The following is a 22,196-nucleotide window of genomic DNA, read 5'->3' as shown; positions in this document are numbered from 1 at the left end:
AAGTTTTGATAATTGTAAATGTGATCAGTCAGTTGATGCTAAAATGGGAGCATGAGTTATCTGGACACTATCACCTCTTTCAGGATGTATTTAGATTCCCCTTTCTCCAAAGGTAGAGTTTTGTGTGTTGCTTTACCAGCGGTGGAGCTGGGCAGGGAATTACTTGCAGGGTTTTATGCAAAGATCACATGACAACAACTACCATTCCTGATTTTAATTTTTAGAAAAAGAAAAACACAGAGGGAATGTACCCAAAGTCATGACAGAATAATGTGCAAAGTCATGCAGAATAAGAGCTTTATAGAAACCTAACATGGAATCAGGGAGAGAATGGGCCAACAGAGGATCATCCAGGTGCAGGGTTTCCATGTGCAGCACACGGAGCAAAAGACTCTGTGATGCCCTCAGGAAAACTGGGTCCCAGGAATTGGGACTGCTGCCCCAGCTAAGCCCCTCAGCCGCTAGCTGTGGTTGTACAGATGCTGAGCATTTCAGCGGTGACTAAACGGCATTAAAAGTCAGATGCCCCTCTTGAACATCCTTCATTTCAAGTCATTTTGTGTAGCCCTGAGATTGGCTGCAGGAAACCAGATACTGTCATGACTGATTTGAATTGGATGCTAGGATTGCAGTGTTAGCAGATGGGGTAGAATTTTATTGGATTTTCATAAAATAAATTGCCATTGGTCACATTCTCTAGACTGAGGAATTACTTTTATGGCCCTGGAATCTAATTATGGAGATTTAACGGAAATCCGCAGAGTGTGCAGCCATAAATACTGTGATGAACACGTGAGCTCCAGAAGAGTAATGAAGTGCCCTGTCCTGCAGGGGTGAGTCAGCGCAGCTGCTCCTGCCCCGGCCTGTAGTCCCCCAGCTCAGCGCGTGGCCCGGCCCTGGGCTCGTAGGCTGGCCCGACCAATTCCAAGGTAACAACAGGCAGCCCTCTGCTGGGGTGGGATATACTGGCCTCTGTTAGTGTCCTATGGGTTGTCTTTCCCCACTGTCCAACCTGCGGACTATGCTGGAAATTTTAATACCCACACTCACCCTTATAGGAGAATACTATATATGGAATAAAACTAAATGGCATCTGGAAAAAAGACATTTATAATGAAGTAAGCTATCTTCCCTGGTGGTTCAGATGGAAAGAGTCTGCCTGCAATGAAAAAACCCTAGGTCCGAACCCTGGGGTGGGAAGGTGCCCTGGAGGAGGGCATGGCAACCCATTCCAGTGTCCTTGCCTGGAGAATCCCCATGGACAGAGGCGCTGGCCTGCGACAGTTCATGGGGTCGCAAAGAGTGAGATACGACTGAGCGATTAAGCACAGCGCCGTGAGCCCCCTGGGGGTGAACAAGGGGAAGAGGTAACCGACGCCCTCAGCGGACTGAGGGCTAGTGCTGACTGCTCACGTGAAGCATGTGGCTCTGCAAGTGCACTCAGGACATCCCGAGGTTTAGGTATGGGAGCTTGTCAATGGTTGTGAGATGCTTAGAGAGTTTTAGCTGGTTTATAAAACTCTTTGTAATAAATGCAAAGCATACTTCACTCACATCATACAAAAATCCTCTCTATGGTCAAGTTTATTATAAACATAAAATTTTATACACAGTTTATACACAACATTGGCAAAGTGAGCTGACTTCTTTTGTCAAAAGATTTTTCCCTTTTCTTTTCAAGGGGTGCTGGCAGAAAATTCTCACAAAGAAACCACTTCAAAAAATATTAGTTTTTGTTTCATTTTCATTTTTGACGCTGTAGTGGAAATTTCTTGTTGTCAGGAAAAGTGATCAGAGTTTTATTACTATTATTGTTATTACTGTGTATTTCCTATGGAGATAGCAAGCTACTTTTGTTTCTGACAGTGAATTTTTAATTAATTGCCAATTTCAAATGTTCCAGGGAAAACAATTACCAAAACATAGCAATAAGTCTCATAGACAGAAATTATGACTTCTCCCATTTGGTCTGGCTCAATTCTTCTTCTCATGAAGACAGATCTATAGATCTTGGATTGCAAAAGATTCCTCAAATTCTCTTGCTGTTCTGCCTCCAATTTCTAGTCATATGTTAGGAAACTCAGACACTCTACAGAGCTCATGTCCATCAGGAATTTGTAACACTAGTTGCTAATATAACTTTTCCTTCTTCCTGCAGTGTACATTGCGTTAGATAATGAAAGAGTCACTCATCATGTCCCTGTGTTTGAAGATCTGAGGCGTGTTCAGGCTGGTCCCAATGGTCCTGGGGTTGACTACACTCCACCAAGATCTAAATATTTTCTTGCCTGGGGAGCTGAGTCATTCACTTCCGGTCAGCACTACTGGGAGGTGGATGTGGCGGGCTGTTGCAACTGGGCCATTGGACTTTGCAATGACTCTTGGACACGAGACAGTGACATGGTCCTTGACTCAGAGGGAATTTTTCTACTTCTTTGTATCAGAGAGAACAATCAGTGCAGTTGCTTTACCGCCTCCCCACTATCACCTCAATATGTCAGAAAGACTCTAGGCCATGTGGGGGTGTTTCTGGATTATGGCGGTGGTGTCGTGAGCTCTGTGAATGTGGCCAGAAGTTCTCTCATTTGCAGTTTCCTCTCCTGCTCCTTCTTGTCTCTTCTCAAACCTTTTCTATGCTCTGGATACCCATGATCAAAGGCACTTTAGAAATTTGAAAACAGAAATGTCAATAACTGGCATCACTAATTTGTGTCTGTATGACTCTCTGTAATTTCACCTTCCTTTATGGAATGTATTGATTTATTTTTAAAGGGTTGATATATTAATTGTATAAATTTGTATAAATTTTTATATAAAAATGATATATCTTGGAATACTATATGCTCATTATTCTACGCCTTGTCTGCTCCTTTGATTTCTAAGGTAACTGGATGTAAAAGAAAACCTTGCTCTTTTTACCCAGCATAGTGGGATAGGCAGAATTGGAGTTCTTTTTTTGCTGCTGTACGTATTAATTCATCAAGTCTCAGTTTTAAAATATCTTTTTCATGATATTATTTGTAAAGCTTCTGAACCAGATGACAGCATCTTGTTGGATTGACTCAGAGCATCTTACATATTTCTTTGTAAAATTCACAACCTAATATTGGTCACCCCATCTAGTTTCCCCTCTATTAGAAGGTTTGTGTCTGCAACATGTACAGATAAATCCCAAAGAAGTAACATAAACCTACCTGCTTTAAATAAATCTGCTTTAGTAAGTTAATAGGTGTGCAAACTCGTAACAAAAAGATGTTTCACCAATGTTAAAATCCTTATTATATGTTTAATTCAGTCACTCAGTCATGTCCAACTCTTTGCAACCTCATGAACCACACATACATTGACATGAATCAGCCGTGGGTGTACATCTGTTCCCCATCCTAAGGAAACTCTGCAGGAATGAGTCAGCGCTGCTGTCCCTGTACCAATCTGTGAACCCAGAATTCAACCCAGGAGTCATCACTGAACTGAGGGACAGACTCAACCTTTCCAAGATAATATAGCCCATTGGTGGAACCACACATCCCTGTCCTTCAAACATGGTTTTGCATTGGCAATCTTAACCATTGTGTTCAGTTCAGTTCAGTCACTCTGATGAACTACCCTGGTAGCTCAAATAGTAAAGCATCTGCCTGCAATTCTGAAGAACTGAGTTCGATCCCTGGGTTGGGAAGATCCCCTGGAGGAGGGCATGGCAACCCACTCCAGTATTCTTGCCTGGAGAATCCACATGGAGAGAGGAGCCTGGCGGGCTACAGCCCCATGGAGTCTCAAAGATTGGGACACAACTGATTGACTAAGCATAGCAACAGTAACTTGGATAAGGTACTTCACATCTAAAAACAATTTCCCCTAAACATTTCTCAGTAATTAAATTTGTTACAATGAACACTACAATTTATATATGAATTAAAATAACTAAGTATGCAAAGCAGTTTCTATGACCAAGAAAATAATACAAGTTGGTGACTGAAGGAACACTATATAGAGCCAAACCTGGAGGACAACTAGAAGAGAGGGGAAAGCTAGACCTCCTACGTGACAGGGAGTGAGAGGCGGAAAACCACTAGTAGGGAATGTCTTCTAAGGAGGTACATTTAGGTTTTTCTTTTCAGTGTAAATTTTCTCAACTACCACCTCATAATAATCCTGACAATGTGATCATCAGGTATTTCGGTCTAAGAATAGTCACCTTCTCCCCCAACCCAAAGAAGCAGTGGAAGTAACTTATATTACTAAGGACTTTCAGCAATGCACAGATCATGAACTTCCTTGTGGCCTGAAAAGTAACCAGAGAGAAGTAGCCATGATCCCCCTTCCCCTTTGTAATCTCAGAGTTTTTAGGAATTGTCTGGTGGGGTTAGATATCATTTCTCAGCAGATATGCTGGTAATGTCTAAATCTATTTTTTTTCAATCAGAACTGTCCAGGAAGTCTTTGTCTGGTTTTTGGGTTTTAGTGTTTTGGTTTTTTTTTAATCTAGGAAAATTCTGCATAGAATGACTCTATTATGTCAAACACAATTGCCACTTTAATATTGAGTTTTGGTAGGAGGGAGGATTGGGATGTGGAATACATGTAAATCCATGACTGATTCATGTCAATGTATGGCAAAAACCACTACAATATTGTAAAGTAATTAGCATCCAACTAATAAAAATAAATGGAAAAAAAATATTTAAAATTTTAAAATTAAAAATAAAATTGAGTTTTACTGGATTCTTCTTTTGTTTTCACAGTGCTAAGTTTCCTAAAATAACAAAATCACCAACACTAATCACGGGCTGTTTGACAATGTGAGAAGTTGAAGGTGTGGACATGATCATCAAGGTGCATTTTGAATCCTGAAAGGTCTAACTAGTTTGCTGTGGGAGAGACCACGGGGAAAGCTGTCTAGAAAGCGTCACTGGGTGCAGAATGCAGTGGGCTCCCGGGACTGAGGTCCAGCTGTGTCTCTGGTTTCTTGGATAAGGTGGCACATGGACATTCAGTTTCTTACAGTGTCAAGGATGGTGTTCTTCATATTCTTTGAACCATCCTTCAAACGTTTTCTCCTTACACAGAGGAACTTCCGGGCAGGATGGGTGTGTTCCTTGACATTGAAGGGAGAGGTTTCACTTTCTTCACTGCTGCCAAGAGTCCCCTTAGCTTAGTCATCCAATTTGGGTGTCAGGCCTTATTTTTAAACTGGACACAGACTTTGAGGAACAAAACAAGGAACAATGCAATTAAAAGCCATGCTACTAGATATATCTCTTTCTGTATATCATTTTCTTGAGAAATTCTATGTGAAATACTATAGGATGCTATTGCTGGCTTATTTTTGTGAATGTAAGATTTTGATAGGCAACACAGTACAGTGCAGTTACAGAGGGTGATGGTCTTTCTCTGCTGGAATGGTCTCATACCCTCTGATCCTGTGTCCTTTCACATACCTTGAATCAGGAGTGCAGGGAGTGGGCATGGAGAATGGAGTTACAGGACCAGAGGCCCAGCAGGCATGCACAATGAGGCATTCCCAGAAATTAGGGAGAGTATCAACCAGTTAGCAAAGGAGTCAGAGCCCTGGGTGTGGTGGGCATGGCAGGGAGGGCAGTGATTCCAATCAGTCTTTCCCAATATTCCTGGTCTCACCAGATACACACACACACACACACACACACAGAGATCACACGTGTAGATTCCTCTCTTGGTTGCACCAGAATCATGGAACCATGTGGTCCATGAATCTGCAGAGTTTATGCTTCTTAGACCAAGGGATCCTCAGAAAATTCTTGTGACCTATCTGGTGGCCAGACCTCTCAACCTTGTCATCTGCTACATGTCTGGTATCTAAGGACCCCACAGCCCAAACCGGAAGTCAGAGTACCTGGGATTTATTGAAAAGCTGCTAGGAGGATAACTAGAGACTGTCAGCAGCATTTGCAGATACTATGTAAATTATTAACTAAAAAGGATGTTAATCTGTACTGTTCTATTATTATTATTTAGGTCTTATAGAATAAAGTTGGCCTTCCCATATAGCTCAGTTGGTAAAGAATCCCCCTACAATGCAAGAAACCCTGGTTCGATTCCTGGGTCAGGAAGATCGGCTAGAGAAGGGATAGGCTACCCGCTCCAGTATTCTTGGGTTTCCGTTGTGGCTCAGCTGGTAAAGTTAACCATTTTTTTCTAGATACATAATGAATGCTAACACCTTAGCTTTTACTTGGCATAAAAATTTAACTCCCTCAAGATGGATTTGAATTTACCTATGAGAAAATTGATATTTTGTTGCTAACATCAGTTTATTTCTGCATCTAATGTGAGGGTTGTTGTTTAAAGAAAGAGATAATGAACACAAATATATCACTGGATATATAAATATATATCACTGTGTTTATTTGTTATATTTTAAAACACAAATTATTTTGTTTCATTTACCTATTTTCTTCAGAAAAAAATATGTAGCTACATGTATAAGTCCATCCATGAAAAGACATTGAGTGACTCAAGGTTAAGTGTCATGTAGGTCGCGGGCAGGTGAAGACCACGTTCAACAGGAAGGTAGGCACCGTTCCTGATTCCCCCCAACCAGGTACCTGAGAGACCCAGGCTCCGACAATTGCAGCTCTAGGCTCAGTGGTAGTGAGGAGCGTCACGTCTCCTGCAGCAAACCAAGGAGAGGCCCACTTCTCTGAAGCCCCCTGGACAGAACAGAGCAGCAAGTAGGACGAGCCAGGGGACTGGGGACCCAGCTCTTTGAGCTGCAGGGCCTCAGACACCTGCTTCCAGGGGCTGGTGGTAGGAGAGACCTCCCTTTTCCCAAGGACTGGATCTCAAGAGGGTCTGAGGAAAAGTCTTCTGCTCCACTGGCTCTGGAAAATCCCCAGGAGTAGCCAAAGCCCAGGGACCAGGAGGAAGTTTAGGGATTAAAAATCGTGGTTCTCCAGGAGCTCACAAAATTCCCCAGGGTGGGGAAAACCCTGTGGTACCAAGGAATCCTGGCAGCTTCTGAAGGGACTGGGCCCAGGAGGGAGGTGATCTCCTGCCCACCCAAGGCCAATCTGCCCACAGTGGTGCGGGGCCCCAGTAGACTCAGCCCTGGACTCAAGGGGTGGCTGCCCGCTGGGATCTTCCTTCAGGGCAGGAAGGGACCCTGCAGACCTTTGAGGGGGCAGCACTGGGTTCTGTGTTCTCGTCCCCACCTCCATAGGCACTGAAACTCTGACAGCCCAGCGTGGTTTTGTCCAGAGAGGGAGCTGTTCCCTGAGGCCCCAGAGCAGCTCGTGTACCTGGCACATCTGGTAAAGCGCAGGTGAGGCTCTGCTCAGCCTGGAGTCCCCCTTGGAGGATGTGCAGGAGGGGTGGGGGGCTGCAGGGGTCCCGGAGCTGCTCTTTACACTCAGAGTCTGTGCCGCTCACCTCCAGGGCCTGCACCCCCAGGGGAACCAGTGGGCCCCACTCCTGGAGAGAGGAGGCAGAATAACTAGGAAGGACTCCAGGACTGAGAGTTCAAGAACACCTGCCCTTCACTGAAAAAGAAGCTGCAGACAAGGAAAGGGGAGACCGGGAATCCTGAGAGGTGAGTCCCTGACCCCCGCTTTCCTCCTGCTGCTGCCCCGCACCTGTCCTTCTGCAGTGAAGGGGTCAGAAGTGGGCAGGTTCTGAGAAGGTTCTGAGAAGGAAGGTCTAATGACGTGGAGCAGCTGGGTCTCGCAGCCAAAGAGGCCGAAATATCTCTGGGGCTGAGTTGCTACATCCCTGGATTCAGTTCCATTTCTAGGGGAAAGGGCGGAGCTGTCAGGCAGTGTGAGCAGTGCCTCGCATTCTTCTCCACGAGTTTTTCAATTAAAAGGTATGTTTAGATTTGCCAGGAAGAAAGAAATCCACTTAACATTCTGTGGGTATGAATGAACTGTGAGCCAGGCACTTTAGAGACACTAAATCTAATCTTAAATTAGATCTTGAACTATTGGAGTTTTATTCCCAGTTCATGAATGGATAGGTGATGCAATAAATATAGATTTATTATTTTAACCAATGCCATCTTCTTCCATTAGAAAATTCAGAATTTAAGTTTTTATTCATTTAGTGTTTCTATTTATTAACAAAGAAACTTTTTATTTTATACTGTAGTACCAGTCCATCCTAAGGGAGATCAGTCCTGGGTGTTCACTGGAAGGACTGATGTTGAAGCTGAAACTCCAATACTCTGGCCACCTGATGCAAAGAGCTGACTCATTGGAAAAGACCCTGGTGCTGGGGAAGATTGAGGGCAGGAGGAGAAGGGGACAACAGAGGATGACGTGGTTGGATGGCATCACCGGTTCAATGGACATGGGTTTGAGTGAACTCCGGGAGTTGATGATGGACAGGGAGGCCTGGCATGCTGGGGTTCATGGGGTCGTGAAGAGTCAGACACGACTGAGTGACTGAACTGAACTGAACATCCAATTTACAATGTTGGAGTAAATGTACAAGGGACTAAACAATGTACAATGGCTCCTTGATGGTCTGGTGGTTAAGAATCCCCCAGCCAATGCAGGGGACATGGTTCCTTTCCTACACTGGGAATATCCCACATGCCTCGGAGCAACTAAGCTCATGCGCCATAACTACTGAGCCAGCACTCCAGAGCCTGTGCGCTGAAATAAAAGGAGTCACTGTATTGAGAAGCCCAAGCATCACAACACAGAATAACCCCCATTCGTTGCAACTGGAGAAAGCTGGTTCACAGCAATGGAGCCAAAATAAATAAACCTTTAGAAAAAAAAAAATGCTGTGATAGTTTCAGGTGAAAAGCAAAAGGACTCAGCCACGCATATATATGCATCCATTCTCCTCCAAACCTCCCTCCCATTCAGTCAGCCACATAACAATTGAGCAAGAGTTCTGTGTGCTATATAGCAGGTGTCCGACTTGTATATTTATAAAGAATAAAGTATTTCACTAAGGCATCAAGGAGTAAGATGAACCCTCAAAACTCTACTCTTTTCATATATAGGAACACAACTTCATGTGGTAAAGAAACTGCCTGCCAATGCAGGATTACCCCAGGTTTGATCCCTGGGCTGGGAAGATCCCCGGGAGGAGGAAATGGCAACCTACTGTACTCTTGCCTGGAGAATCCCATGGACAGAGGAGCCAGACGGGCAACAGTCCATGGGGTCACAAAGACTCGGACATGACTCAGCATGCATGCATGAACTTGTGTGATACTTATTGTCCATGAGAACCAAGAATGAAGCTAGCCAAGAATATTTAGAAAAGTTTAATGAGATGGCACTAGCTTTAAACACATTTTAAAATAAACTAAAATTACAAAAGCAGTCCCATAGTGGTACATGAATTTCCAAATAGTTTAGTAATCTCTGCACTAAAATACTTACCCAGATCATGTACAAATGCATAGCATAGTACAAATAAATCAAATGTATGGCAAAAAGCATGATTCCCTTACAACCTGGAGCATAAGGAATGGGTTGGAACAGAAACCAGAGAAATGTAAATGTGGCCAAGAAAATTAGTGCCACTGAGTCACAGGAGGCTGGTTTTAAGGAAAAGCTAATTCAGATCAAGGAGTTTTAAATTTTTAATTTCTATTGTTTGAGATAAGAAAATCTCATTGCAAGGTAAATGGATGGTAAATCTCATTGCAGCTAAAAGGATGAAAATACATATAGAATTGTTACTGCCCACATGCCCATCTCCATTTTGAAGATAAGGAAGGGCCAACTCCTCACTTCGGAGAGAAGGGAGAAAGACGTCAGAAGCCTGACAAAGTTGCTAAAGGAAACTTCTCTACATCCAGTCAATCATAGCTTCCCCTCCGCAGTTCACTGCAGGAGTCCTGAGGGACAAGATCACTCACAGAGAAATGGGGAGTCACAGACTCCTGGGAGCTCCGTCACACCTATGGTGAGCAGAGAATCCAATGGATGGAAGAGCCTGGTGGACTTCAGTCCAGAGGGTGGTAAAGAATCAGACAGGACTGAAGCGACTGAGCACACACACACACTTAATGCATACAAGTTAAATAACCGTGGTGACAAGTCCAGCCTTGCCATAATCCCTTGCCAGTTTGGAACTAGCCTGCTGTTCCATGTCTGGTTCAAACCTTTCCTTCTTGATGTGCATAACAGGTGTCTCAGGAGACAAGAAATGTGGTCTCATACTCCAAGCTCATTAAGAATTGTCCACGATTTGTTGTGATCCACACAGTCAAAGCTATAGTGTAGCCAGTGAAGCACAAGTGAATGTTTTTCTAGAATTCCTTTGCTTTCTCCATGATCCAACAAATGTTGGCAATTGGATATCGGGTTCCTCTGCCTCTTTGAAATCTAGCTTATACATCTGGAAATTCTTGGTGCATGTACTGCTGAAGTCTAGCATGAAGGATTTTGAGCATAAACTTGCTAGCATGTAAAATGAGGGCAATTATAGGGTAGTTTGAACATTCTTTACCATTGCACTTCGTTGGAATGAAAAGTGACCCTTCCCAGCCCTGTGGCCACTACTGAGATTTCCAAACTTGATGAAATATGGAGTGCAACAGTTTAATGGCATCATCTTTTAGGAATTAAATAGCTCACCTGGAATTCCATCACCTTCACTAGCTTGCATTGTTGTAATACTTTCTAAGACCAACTTGACTTCATATTCCAGGATTTTTGGCTCTAGGTTAGTGACCACACCATCGTGGCTATCCAGGTCATTAAGAGCCTCTTGTACAGTTCTTCTGTGTATTCTTGCCATGTCTTCTTAATCCCTTCTGCTTCTGTTCAGTCCTTAAATGGAGTGCAACAATTTAATGGCATCATCTTTTAGGAATTAAATAGCTCAGCTGGAATTCCATCACCTTCACTAGCTTGCATTGTTGTAATACTTTCTAAGACCAACTTGACTTCATATTCCAGGATTTTTGACTCTGGGTTAGTGACCACACCATCGTGGCTATCCAGGTCATTAAGAGCCTCTTGTACAGTTCTTCTGTGTATTCTTGCATGTCTTCTTAATCCCTTCTGCTTCTGTTCAGTCCTTAATGTCTCTATGGTTTATCATTCCTACCCTTGCATGAAACAGTCCTTGATATCTCCAATTTTTTTGAAGAGATCTCTAGTCTTTCTTTTCCATTGTTTGCCTTTATTTTTTGCATTGTTCATTTAAGAAGGCCTTCTTATTTCTCTTTGCTAGTCTCTGGAATTCTGTGTTCAGTTGACCATATCTTTCATTTTCACCCTTGTTTTGATTTTTCTTCTTTTCTCAGCTATTTGTTAAACTTTCTCATGCAACCACTTTGCTTTCTTGCATTTACTTTTTCTTTGGGATGGTTTTGCTCACTGCCTCCTGTACTATGTTACTAACCCTCCTCCGTAGTTCTTCAGGCATTCTGTCTGTCAAACCTAATGCATTGAATCTATTCATGACTTTCAGTGTATGATCATAAGGGATTTGATTTAGCTCATACCTGAAGGTCCTAGAAGTTTTCCCTACTTTCTTCAATTTAAGCCTGAATTTTGCAATAAGAACTCATGATCTGAGCCACAGTCAATTCCAAGATTTGTTTTTACCAATTCTATAGATATTCTCCACCTTTGGCTGCAAAGAAAAAAAAAAAATCAATCTGATTTTGGTATTGATCAAAATGCACTCTGTGCATGGTGATGTCCATGCATAGAGTCATCTCTTGGGTTTTTGGCAAGGGTGTTTGCTATGACAAGTTTAGTCTCTTGACAAAACTCTGTTAGCCTTTGCCCTGCTTCATTTCATACTGCAAGGCCAAACTGGACTGGTAGTCCAAGTTTCTCTTGACTTCATACATTTGCAATCCAATATTTTATGATTAAAAAGACATCTTTCTTTTAGCATTAGTTCTAGAAGGTGCTATAGGTCTTCATAGAATTGGTCAACTTCAATTTCTTCCACATCAGTGGTTGGAGCACAGACTTGGATTTCTGCAGTGTTGAATCGTTTGCCTTGGAAACAAACTAAAATCATTTTGTCATTTTTGTGATTACACCCAAGTACTAAAGGAGCTTAAGAGTCTCTTGGTGAAAGTGAAAGAGGAGAGTGAAAAAGTTGGCTTAAAGCTCAACATGCGAAAAAACTAAGATCATGGCACCCAGTCCCATCACTTAATGGCAGATAGATGGGGGAACAATGGAAATAGTGAAAGACTTTATTTTGCAGGGCTCCAAAATCACTGCAGATGGTGACTGCAGGCGTGAAATTAAAAGACATTTGCCCCTTGGAAGAAAAGTTATGGCCAATCTAGACAGTGTATTAAAAAGCTGAGACATTACTTTGCCGACAAAGATCTGTCTAGTCAAAATTATGGTTTTTCCAGTAGTCATATATGGATGTAAGAGTTGGACCATAAAGAAAGCTGGCTGCCAAAGAATTGATGCTTTTGAACTATGGTGTTGCAGAAGATTCTTGAGAGTCCCTTGGACAAGGAGATCCAACCAGTCCATCCTAAAAGAAATCTGCCTTGAATATTCATTGTAAGGATTCATGCTAAAACTGAAACTCCAATACTTTTGCCACCTGATGCGAAGAACTGACTCATTGGAAAAGACCCTAATGCTGGGAAAGATTGACGTCAAGAAGAGAAGGGGAGGATAGAGGATGAGATGGTTAGATGGCATCACTGACTCTATGGACATGAGTTTGAGCAAGTTCCGAGAGTTGGTGATGGACAGGGAGGCCTGGCATGCTGCAGTTCATGGGGTCACAAAGAGTTAGACATAACTGAGCCACTGGACTGAACTGAACTGCAGTTCAGACTTGCTGACCATGAGACTCCATTTCTTCTAAGGGATTCTTGCCCAAAGTAATAGATATACTGGTCATGTGAAATTAGAACTATGATGTAGTTCATTAAATGGAGGAGATATTCACATCTGGGGAGTTTATTTATTGTCCAAACAGCAACTTCATGGATTACAACTATAAATTCAAAATGTGACTTTTTAGTAGAGATTGGATTGTGACAATTGGATTAAGTAGATTTCAAAGGACTTCAATCATTGGCATCTGAAAGTGTTCTCAACCCTGGGAAAATCTAATCATGTGCACCTATACCTTTTCACAGGGCTGATAACACTACCACTTGGAAGAGATGGGCGTGGTCTTCAGAGACTATATAAAGCATCTCTTGAAGATCCACACTCACTTTTCTCCAGAGTATAGAGCTGCCAGGACTGGAGTTGGCTGCATTGTGGAGACTTCGGGAAGTTTCTGCCAGGCAGAGGTGAACACCTCAAGCTGAACTGAATCATACAGAGTTACTAACAGCATAGGAGTAGAACATTCATCAACTGTACCCAGTGGTGAGTTCTAATCAAAGTAGATGAAATGGTGCTATGTTCACTTAGGAATGAAACTTTAATGGTGATTATGGACAGAAATGTAATTTTTTTTTTCTGTCAGTAATATATATATATATGCAATGCATCCAGCATTTATTCCCTCTGGGATTTGCAAACAAGTGATGTCTTTTATCCATACTATGTCAAGTAATTTCCTTATAAAATGTGGGTAAAAATAGAAAATTAGTAAATATTGTTTAGAAGATTAAAAGAGTTAATCCATATAAAAGGAGTTAATCTAATGGCAAGCTGATTTTTATCAGCCACTGAGGAAGTCCATTTAGTTCTTCTGTATTTTAATGCTATCATGATTCCCAGTGTCATTAGCATTAAAGTGATTTTATTCGTAAAGAATTCTTGGTCAGTTTCTAGCCCACTCTACACATGTCTTCTTTATACTTTCTCCCTGTTCATCAGCTATCTCCTCTTTTGATGCACATATTTATAAATACAGAAGTATTTATGAAACACATAGTACTCCTAAAATGTTCAAAATAATTAATACATTTCATAGTCTTTACACAGATGAATATGAGTTAAATGGTTAAATTAATCAGAAAACCTTCTTGAAATGGTCACATTTGCTATCATTTTAAAGACATCACTTTGCAGTCCATAAGTGAAAAGTGTTCAAAATAGATCCAATCAACCAGTAGGGACTCCAAAGTGGAATGGGCAAAGGGAAACATCAAAAAATAAAACATCTGATGTTGCTTCCATTAACCAGATATTTGGAATTTCCAGCGTAGGACAGAAATCTTTAGGTATATTCAAACTTATTTCTATGGTTTTAGTAAACAATGTAGAGTCAAATTGGAATGTCCCTCGTGGTTCAGACAGTAAAGTGTCTCTTACAATTCGGGAGACCCGGGTTCAATCCCTGGGTTGGGAAGATCTCCTGGAGAAGGAAATGGCAACCCACTCCAGTATTCTTGCCTGGAAAATCCCATGGATGGAAGAGCCTGGTAGCCTACAGTCCATGGGGTCCCGTACAGTTGGACACAACTGAGCGACTTCACTTTCTTTAGTAAACAATTGATTCTTTTTTACAAATTATTACTGGGAACATTCACCAGGTCAAAATATGACATGCTCAAAATATCTGAACTGACTCCAGGAAAAATTGTCTTCCTGAACTAGCAATGCCATATTTATTTTCTCTTTTTGTCTTGAGAGGAATAGTTTTGTTAATTTAAGTTGTAAGTAAACATTGACCAGCTTACAGTTTCAGAATGTCAAAGTTAAAGAAAACATTAATTATATAAAGTTTAAATTATTCATAAACAATTTTATTTGGCTTTAGTAAAGCATATATGTCACTTCAAAGGCAGAAGGCATAGAAAACATTAGTGAAGAGACAAAGTGTGTGTTAGGATGGGTTGTAAGTAGGGGGAAATGGAGAGAGAAAGACAGATTGAGATTATATATATGCTTTTGTACCAATCAGCTGACAAAAGTTACTCTGGAGTCATCCTAATATTTATCCTCAGGTAAACTTTAAACAAAAAAATAGTTGCAAGTGACTCTCTTATCTAGTTTCATCCTTTTTATTATAGCAAGAATAAAGCCTGTCTGTAGTCACCATTTCCAGGTTTGCAATGTGTTTCTGCTTGTTCATTCAGTCAGGTCCAACTCTTTGCAACCCCCATGGACTGTAGACTACCAGGCTTCACTGTCCATGGCATTTCCCAGGCAAGAACACTGGGACCGGTTGCCATTTCCTTCTCCAGGGGATCTTCCCAACCCAGGACTCCAACCCACATTTCCTATGACTCCTAATTGTCGGCAAATTCTATACCCACTGAACCATTGGGGAACTCCAGGTGCAATCGTGGTAAAGAAACTACCTGGCAATCCAGGACACTTAAGAGACATGGGCTCAGTCCATGGTAGCAAACATCCCCTGGAGGCAGGCACAGCAACCTACTCCAGTATTCTTTGCCTTGAGAATCCCATGAACAGAGCTTGGTGAGCTACAGTCCATAGGGTCACAAAGAGGTGGACACAACTAAGCAACTAAGCATGCAGGTTTGTGTTGGGTTTAGCAGATATGGAAATTAGAGTTCAAGACAGGACTTTGTCTAAAGGGTTTATTTTTCCTGATAAGGGCAGAAGAAAGACTTTTTCTTTTACCTTCTCTTATTTCTCTCTTTAATTTTCAGAAACATGGATTCAGACGAGCTGGAAACCTTCCAGCAGGAACTCACCTGCTCCATCTGCATGAACTGCTTCCTGGACCCCGTCACCATAGACTGTGGCCACAGCTTCTGCCGTCCCTGTCTGAGCCTTTGCTGGGAAGAAGGCCAGACTCCAAGGAGCTGCCCTGAGTGCAGGGGAATAGCAGAGAGGCCTGATCTCAAAACCAACATTGTCCTCAAGAGGCTGGCTTCCCTTGCCAGACAGGCCAGAGCTGACCACGACCACCGCTCTGAGGAGCAGATCTGTGAGACACACCAGGAAGCCAGAGGCCTCTTCTGTGAGGCTGACCAGACCCTGCTCTGCGGGCCCTGCTCTGAGCGCCCCGAGCACGCAGCTCACAGCCACCGTCCCATACACAGGGCTGCTGAGGAGTCCCGGGTAGGTGATGCCCTGGGGCAGTTTGGGGTCTAGAGGCTCCCAAGTCAGAGAGGAAGGCGGGGGTGCTGTGATGGTGATGGGATGGAGACAGTGGAGGTGGGATTCCTGAATGTGGATCCTCACATATAATGTGTCCTGTCAGTGTTGTTGCCCAGTTGTCCACACGTGTGGAAATGCAGCATGCGGGGAGGGTGGCCCCAGGGACACAGGCTTCTGATGGGAGCGTGAGGCTTTCTTAATCAACCTATATAAATATGTGAGTCTCAATTTCTTAGGGATTAGATTTCGTGATCTGTAACATTTCCCCAGTTCTGTAGCATACACTTTATCACTATCATCTTGGTGTTAGATTCAGATTAATGTGGGAAAATCCGACCACAACATTCTAACTCAAGGTTTCTATGTAACCAACTAGTGCCTTTTTTCACGAATAAGGGGATGAAATGTACAGTGTCATCTTCTGTGTCTAAATCCCCTGGGTATTTTGCAGGAGAAGCTTCTAAAGAGAATGGGCTTTTTATGGCAAATCAGAGAAGAAATGAAAATCATTCTGAACCAGGAAGCTAAAAAAACAAGGTCATTTAAGGTAAGAATAAAAATGCTCCTATTTATTTCTATAGACAGTGATATAATTCTAGCTTTTAGGTCTATTTACATTCCCATTAAAGGATATTGATCTCTTCCTTTGAAAACACATGGTTTCAAAGGACCTATCAGTAATCACAAGTGGAACAGGTCAGTACATGCTAGTTCAAGGAATCTTAGTACATGGGAAAAACCTTGGCATGAAAAGTGTTCCTAGGCCAAATTTTGAGGATTTGAATAAAACTCAGATATGGAGTATAAGACAACACTGCACCAAGTGTTACTCTGTAGTAGAGGAGAGGAAAACAGAAGTACCTACAGGGAAAATAGAGCATCTTTTAAAGCTATACAAAATGGGTTTTACACCATTAAAGAATATTTAGAAAAATCAGGGCAAGGAACAAGAGAAAAACACGATCCAAATTAAAGAGGAAGTAACTGATAGAGTAAGAACCCTGAAGAATCCTTCTAAGGGGAGAGCTTGGGACCCCTCAGATGGCTTAATTCAAACAGGGAAAGACACTAGGAACTCAGAGAAACCATGGACAGGAAGATACTTGAGGCCAACAGTTTGTCAAGAACGTTCTTGATGACATCAAGGAAATAATATTTGAAGTTTTCCTTTGAATGTGAGCATAAGCAGTACTTTGAATACACTGTCCCCACAGGACTATGTGGCCCTAAGGAAGGAGATGATTACAGCTGAATATCAGAGGATGTTTCTGTTACTCCGGGAGGAGGAGCAACTGCATCTGGAGGCCCTGGAGCAAGAAGCCAAGGAGATTTGTGAACAACTCAAGGAGAGTGTGCTCAGAATGACTCAGTACAGAGAACGTCTGAAAGATATGTACAGAGAGCTGACTGCGATGTGCTGCAAGCCGGACAGGGAGCTGCTCCAGGTGAGAAAGGAGGGCCCGTCCTCAGAGAGAGAAACACTCTTCTAGACGAGCTGCTATGACACTGAAATATTGCCTCATATATGGTTACTCTCAGCTGAGGGATGGTGCTCCTTGACCCCCTTTTTTGTATTTGTCCAGTCCCCTAGTTCAACATATTCTGGTAATCTTTGCAAGATTTTTGTCCATTTCTTAGCTAAAATAGGACTATATTTTTCCAGTGTGATCAGGAGTACTATCCAGACAGATGATCTAAAATCAGCAAAATACTGTGACCAGTGGAAAGTTAACTTTCTTGGAGTAAATCTCAGTATGTGTTCCCCTAAACCTTTGTCACTCCCCGTTATCCCAAATTTTCCAGAGACACTGAAGTTTCGCCTGTTCTCTAGGCAAGGCTGTTAAAACTGGTCCTCAGTTTCACTCTATAATTAAATTTGGTTCCCTGTTTTTGTTATTGCTTTGTTAAATGGTGAGCTCTGTCCTTGAGAACAGCTCTGGCAGAGGGTGATACTGGAATCCTAGATGTTGCCGCATCATTACACAGATTCTTCTGACCCCCTTCCTTCATAATGTGCCCTGAGGAAGTCCCCCAGGTTTTAGCTTAGGCTGTGTTATTAGGATGCCTTCTGAGTATTCCTTAGAAGATGATTAAAAAAACAATATCTTATGGAATAAAGAATAGAGAGGAATATGCAAAACAACAGAAGTCTCATGATTAACATGATCTTTGTTTTTCTTTGCAGGTCTTGGTAAATGTATTGAAAATGTGAGTATACACTAATTTGTTTATTTCTGGAAATGTTCTCTTTTTGGTGAAGTAGATTCATGGTACCGTGGAAGATTGTTTTGGGGTCCTCCTCAATATTTAAACTCCAGGATGCAGGATTCCTTATACAAAATGCCATAGTATTTGCAGTTAACTTACAAGTATACTGCCATACACTTTGTCATCTCTAGATGTCTTATAACAACTAACACATACAATGTAAATTAAATCCATTGTAAATAGTTCCCTGGTGTGTGGCATTTTCAAGTTTTACTTTCTGGAATTTTTTTCTGAATATTTTCCATTCAGAACCAGGAGTAAGGATGGGGGAAATGGATAGGCTGGGAATCTGGGGTTGACATACATACACTGCTGTAATTCAAATATATTTAAAATAGTTGATCCAAGAAGCACCTCCCATGAAATAAATAAACGTGTAAATAAACAAGTACATAAACCAATAACTGCGAATTTATAAATTGAATCCATGTGTAAATCCATAGGTGCAGCACCCTCATATATAGATGACCGATATTTTCTTTTTGGCTATTTTCTGTTTTATTTCAAAAGAATTTCAATCCTTGGCCTCAGAAGTTTCCTTTTCATTTGGCTAAAATCCAATATACCTGAAAACATTCTGACATTCTGGGCTTTATTTTACCCACTCACCCCATCCTCTCCAACCTCACCAAGTTAAGCTTAGTGAAGGGATTTTCTAAGATATCACAGAGGAAGCACCTATGCTAATAAGTTAGAAAGTGGAAAAGGCCTGAAAGAGGCAAATTCCCTAAGAATGAGAAAAGAACTGTCCTTTTGTTTGGAGGAGTAGTGGTGACTCAGCTTTTTCCATCATTGCAAGCTCCCTTGTAGGCAGAACCTCAGAGGGAGTGGCTTTCTTCTGCCCACTGAGAAGGTAGACTTTTTGGACCAAAATAACCAGGTTGGATTTGGAGTCCTTTGCTGGGCTGACAAGAGCAAACAGGTCTGGCTCAATGAACTCTTCCTTGTAGACACTGAATGTATCCTTGATGACTACTTACTGACTGAAATCTCAAAGGCCTAGCCGGAGTTTTCTGTCTGTAAAATGTTCAGTATCTTTACATTACCTGATATGGAATAGAGGAAGGTAATGAGGTGCAATGAGTTGAAAACTGGAATAACATCTGAAAACAATGGGGAAGTTTAAATTTGATATAATTTATACTTAGGAAAAAATCTGGTAATGTTTTTATATTCCAAACTGTATAGAATATATTGTATATGCAATTAACCAAAAATAGAATTCTAACAAAATTTCCTGGGTTAAAAACTGCTCTTTTTTTGTAATGGTCATGTGATTAACCTTTGACCTTGACATATCTATATGTCATTTGTTACAGGACTGACTTGGCAGAGATGCAGAAGCCTCAGCCAGTGAACCCAGAGCTCACTTGCTGGCCTGTCACTGGAATCCTAGACATACTGAACAACTTCAGAGGTGAGGGTCAGCCCTGTGGTGATCAGGACTGAATTTCCTTAGAACTTCCTAGGAAGGAGCCTCCTTTTAATGTTATTTTATTTTTATCTGAAATGATGATACTATATGATTTTTTTGCAAGTTGTTGAATCTTTTCTGCCTGTATATTTGGATGGCAAAAATCAAGGCTGCACTTTCCAACTTATAGTTTACTGAAACTGCAAAGTCATATACATATATTTAGTTACATCTGACATAGAGTGAAAGAGAGCAATCAAGTTGCTCATATGGTTATAAAGAAATAGAATATTCAGTTTTCAGAGTGATCATCAAGAGACTGAGATTAAATCAGACTTCATGAAGTTCATGATATATCTTTTTCTTTTTTGATATGATTTAAGGTGTTTCTATATGCCATATATATAGTAGTAACTCTTCCTCTTCTTAGAAGGGCAGTCTGAACTCACTTTGCTGTCTTTGTTTTGGGTTTCCCTGGAGGAGGGAAAATGAAAAAAAATCTCAGTGGGTAGGGAACCTCTGCCTTCTGCCTCTCAGAGACGTGGAAATCCCACTTGCTGACCTGATTTCTGCTCTTTCTGCAGTGGATGACATTCTGAGTCAGACAATGACCATTCACCACATGAGCCTTTCTGAGGATGGCGATGATGCAAGTGTGATATTCAGAGATGAGCACCACGGCACGTCCAGACAGCCTCAGATTGTGGAGAGTGTCGTGTCCTGGGGAGTTCGGGTCTTCACCTCTGGGAGGCATTACTGGGAGCTGGATGTGACACACTCCTCCAGCTGGATTCTGGGCACCTGCAAAGATATCTTGATAACTGATACTAGTATCAGCATTTATTCTGAAGAAGCATGTGTTCTGTTTTCCAAGAAGGTGAACAATCATTATAGTCTCTTCACCAACACCCCACCCTACATTCAGTATGTGAAAAGGCCTCTGGGTAGGATTGGGGTGTTCCTGGATTATGACAATGGAGCTGTGAGCTTCTATGATGTTTGCAGAGGATCCCTCATATACAGTTTCCTTCCTTCCCCTTTTTCCTTCCCTCTGAAGCCTTTCCTTTGTGTTAGGTCTCTATGAATTGTCAAATTCTATGACCATTATTTTTACTTCTCTGAGGTAATTGCTTCCCAAAGCCTCATGTGAGGCCACAGGATAATCCCTGACTATCTCTGAGCACATTGTAATTTAATGAAACATAGTGACTGTATGTTTATATAAAATGGCATGACCATGCTGAACGTATGTTTGTTAATTAAATTTTCTTCTAATAAAAATCTATTATGGACTATTTCATAGAATACAATCAATTGCTTTTCTCTTTTAAATAATAGTTCTATTAACATAAAAGTTGCATACCTTAACGATTACCATCTTTAAAGTACATAATTCAGTGTTTTTTAGTACTATACAAAAATTTGTGAAACAAGAACTGTCTAATTTCAGAACATATCCATCACTCCAAAAAGAAATCAATGCACATATTCTACTCACCATATCCCTTCCCCCGTCTTGTCACTCCCTTAATCCAGTTTTATTTTTCACGAATTTTTCTATTATATAGTATCAATTAAATGGGTTCACACTGGTGAGGTCCTTTAATGAACCGGAACCTGGTGGCACGGAGTCGACGATAAGAAAGTAAAAGAGAGAAAGAGAGAGACAAAAAAAGACCCGGGAACCTAAGCCCTGATGGAGCAAAGGTGCTTTAATGATTTTTCTATGAGTATGTATAGGCTGCAGTACAAGAAACTTCTTTTGGGCATGATAGAGATCAGAAATCCAAATGTACAGCAACTGTTACCAAGGGAACAAGGGGTAATGTTAGTCACAAGGTCAGGAGACAATCCATATCTCAAGAAAGGGGAACAGACTAAGCAGTTTTATCCTAAAGAGAATGCTTACTAAGGGAGACCCAAGCCTGCCTCACACAATGACCTCAGTCCCTGGGAGCAGCGTGCTGTTCCGCTTGAAGAGGGACAAAGGGCTCATGAGAGACAGCACGTAGGAATCCTCCCATCAAACATTCCCTGACAATTCCCCCTTATTTATTTACAATATTTGTAAGAAGAGTTCTGACCATCAGAGTTTGTTCAGTTTTGACAATCTTTGCATGAAGGCAATGGTAGACAACAAATATAATTGTTAAGACAATCACCAAAATTATAGTTCTAGACCCAATGCTATGAGTAAGGCTTTGAAACCATCCAAGTGGGTCTAGCCCAGATAATTGATCAGCTAATTGTTTAGCTAAAGTTCCCATACTAGTGGAAGAGGGCAGATTATTAGAAAAGGTTTCACATATTTCTTTTTTGTAATAACTGTACATTCAGAAAGGCATTATCATATATGTTTTGTAAATGAAACTTGATTTGTTTCCAGTTGTAGCCACTATTATAGAAATGAACAGGAGTAACATGAAATTGAGTAGAATTTCAATCATATTTTAGCATCATCTATTTTTGTACATCTATTCATTGATCTCCAACCCATCTGATGGCTGTTCTCAGTTCCTGTATTTCTTTTTGAATATCCTCAT

The 22,196-nt window shown here is 41.4% G+C and overlaps 1 protein-coding gene across 1 annotated transcript; it reads left to right on the top strand.

The window, feature by feature from the left end:
• The first annotated feature begins 15,521 nt into the window (after positions 1–15,521).
• LOC136168734 (tripartite motif-containing protein 64-like) lies at positions 15,522–20,737 on the top strand. The gene is made up of 6 exons (XM_065936427.1): positions 15,522–15,932; positions 16,423–16,518; positions 17,186–17,429; positions 18,232–18,241; positions 19,559–19,656; positions 20,238–20,737. The coding sequence occupies exons 1-6, from the start codon at positions 15,522–15,524 to the stop codon at positions 20,735–20,737; spliced, it is 1,359 nt and encodes a 452-aa protein (XP_065792499.1).
• Positions 20,738–22,196: the final 1,459 nt, after the last annotated feature.

The sequence above is a fragment of the Muntiacus reevesi genome, chromosome 5 (genome assembly GCF_963930625.1).
Source record: "Muntiacus reevesi chromosome 5, mMunRee1.1, whole genome shotgun sequence".
Lineage (NCBI taxonomy): Eukaryota > Metazoa > Chordata > Mammalia > Artiodactyla > Cervidae > Muntiacus > Muntiacus reevesi.
This window is presented reverse-complemented; position numbering and strand designations above follow the sequence as displayed.

Bases quoted from the DNA above. Each gene is read 5' to 3' on its own strand.
- LOC136168734 (XM_065936427.1), top strand. From the start codon at position 15,522: ATGGATTCAGACGAGCTGGAAACCTTCCAGCAGGAACTCACCTGCTCC. The intron at 15,933-16,422 runs GTAGGTGATGCC...GGTATTTTGCAG, and splicing joins GGGCTGCTGAGGAGTCCCGG to GAGAAGCTTCTAAAGAGAAT. The intron at 16,519-17,185 runs GTAAGAATAAAA...CTGTCCCCACAG, and splicing joins AAAAAACAAGGTCATTTAAG to GACTATGTGGCCCTAAGGAA.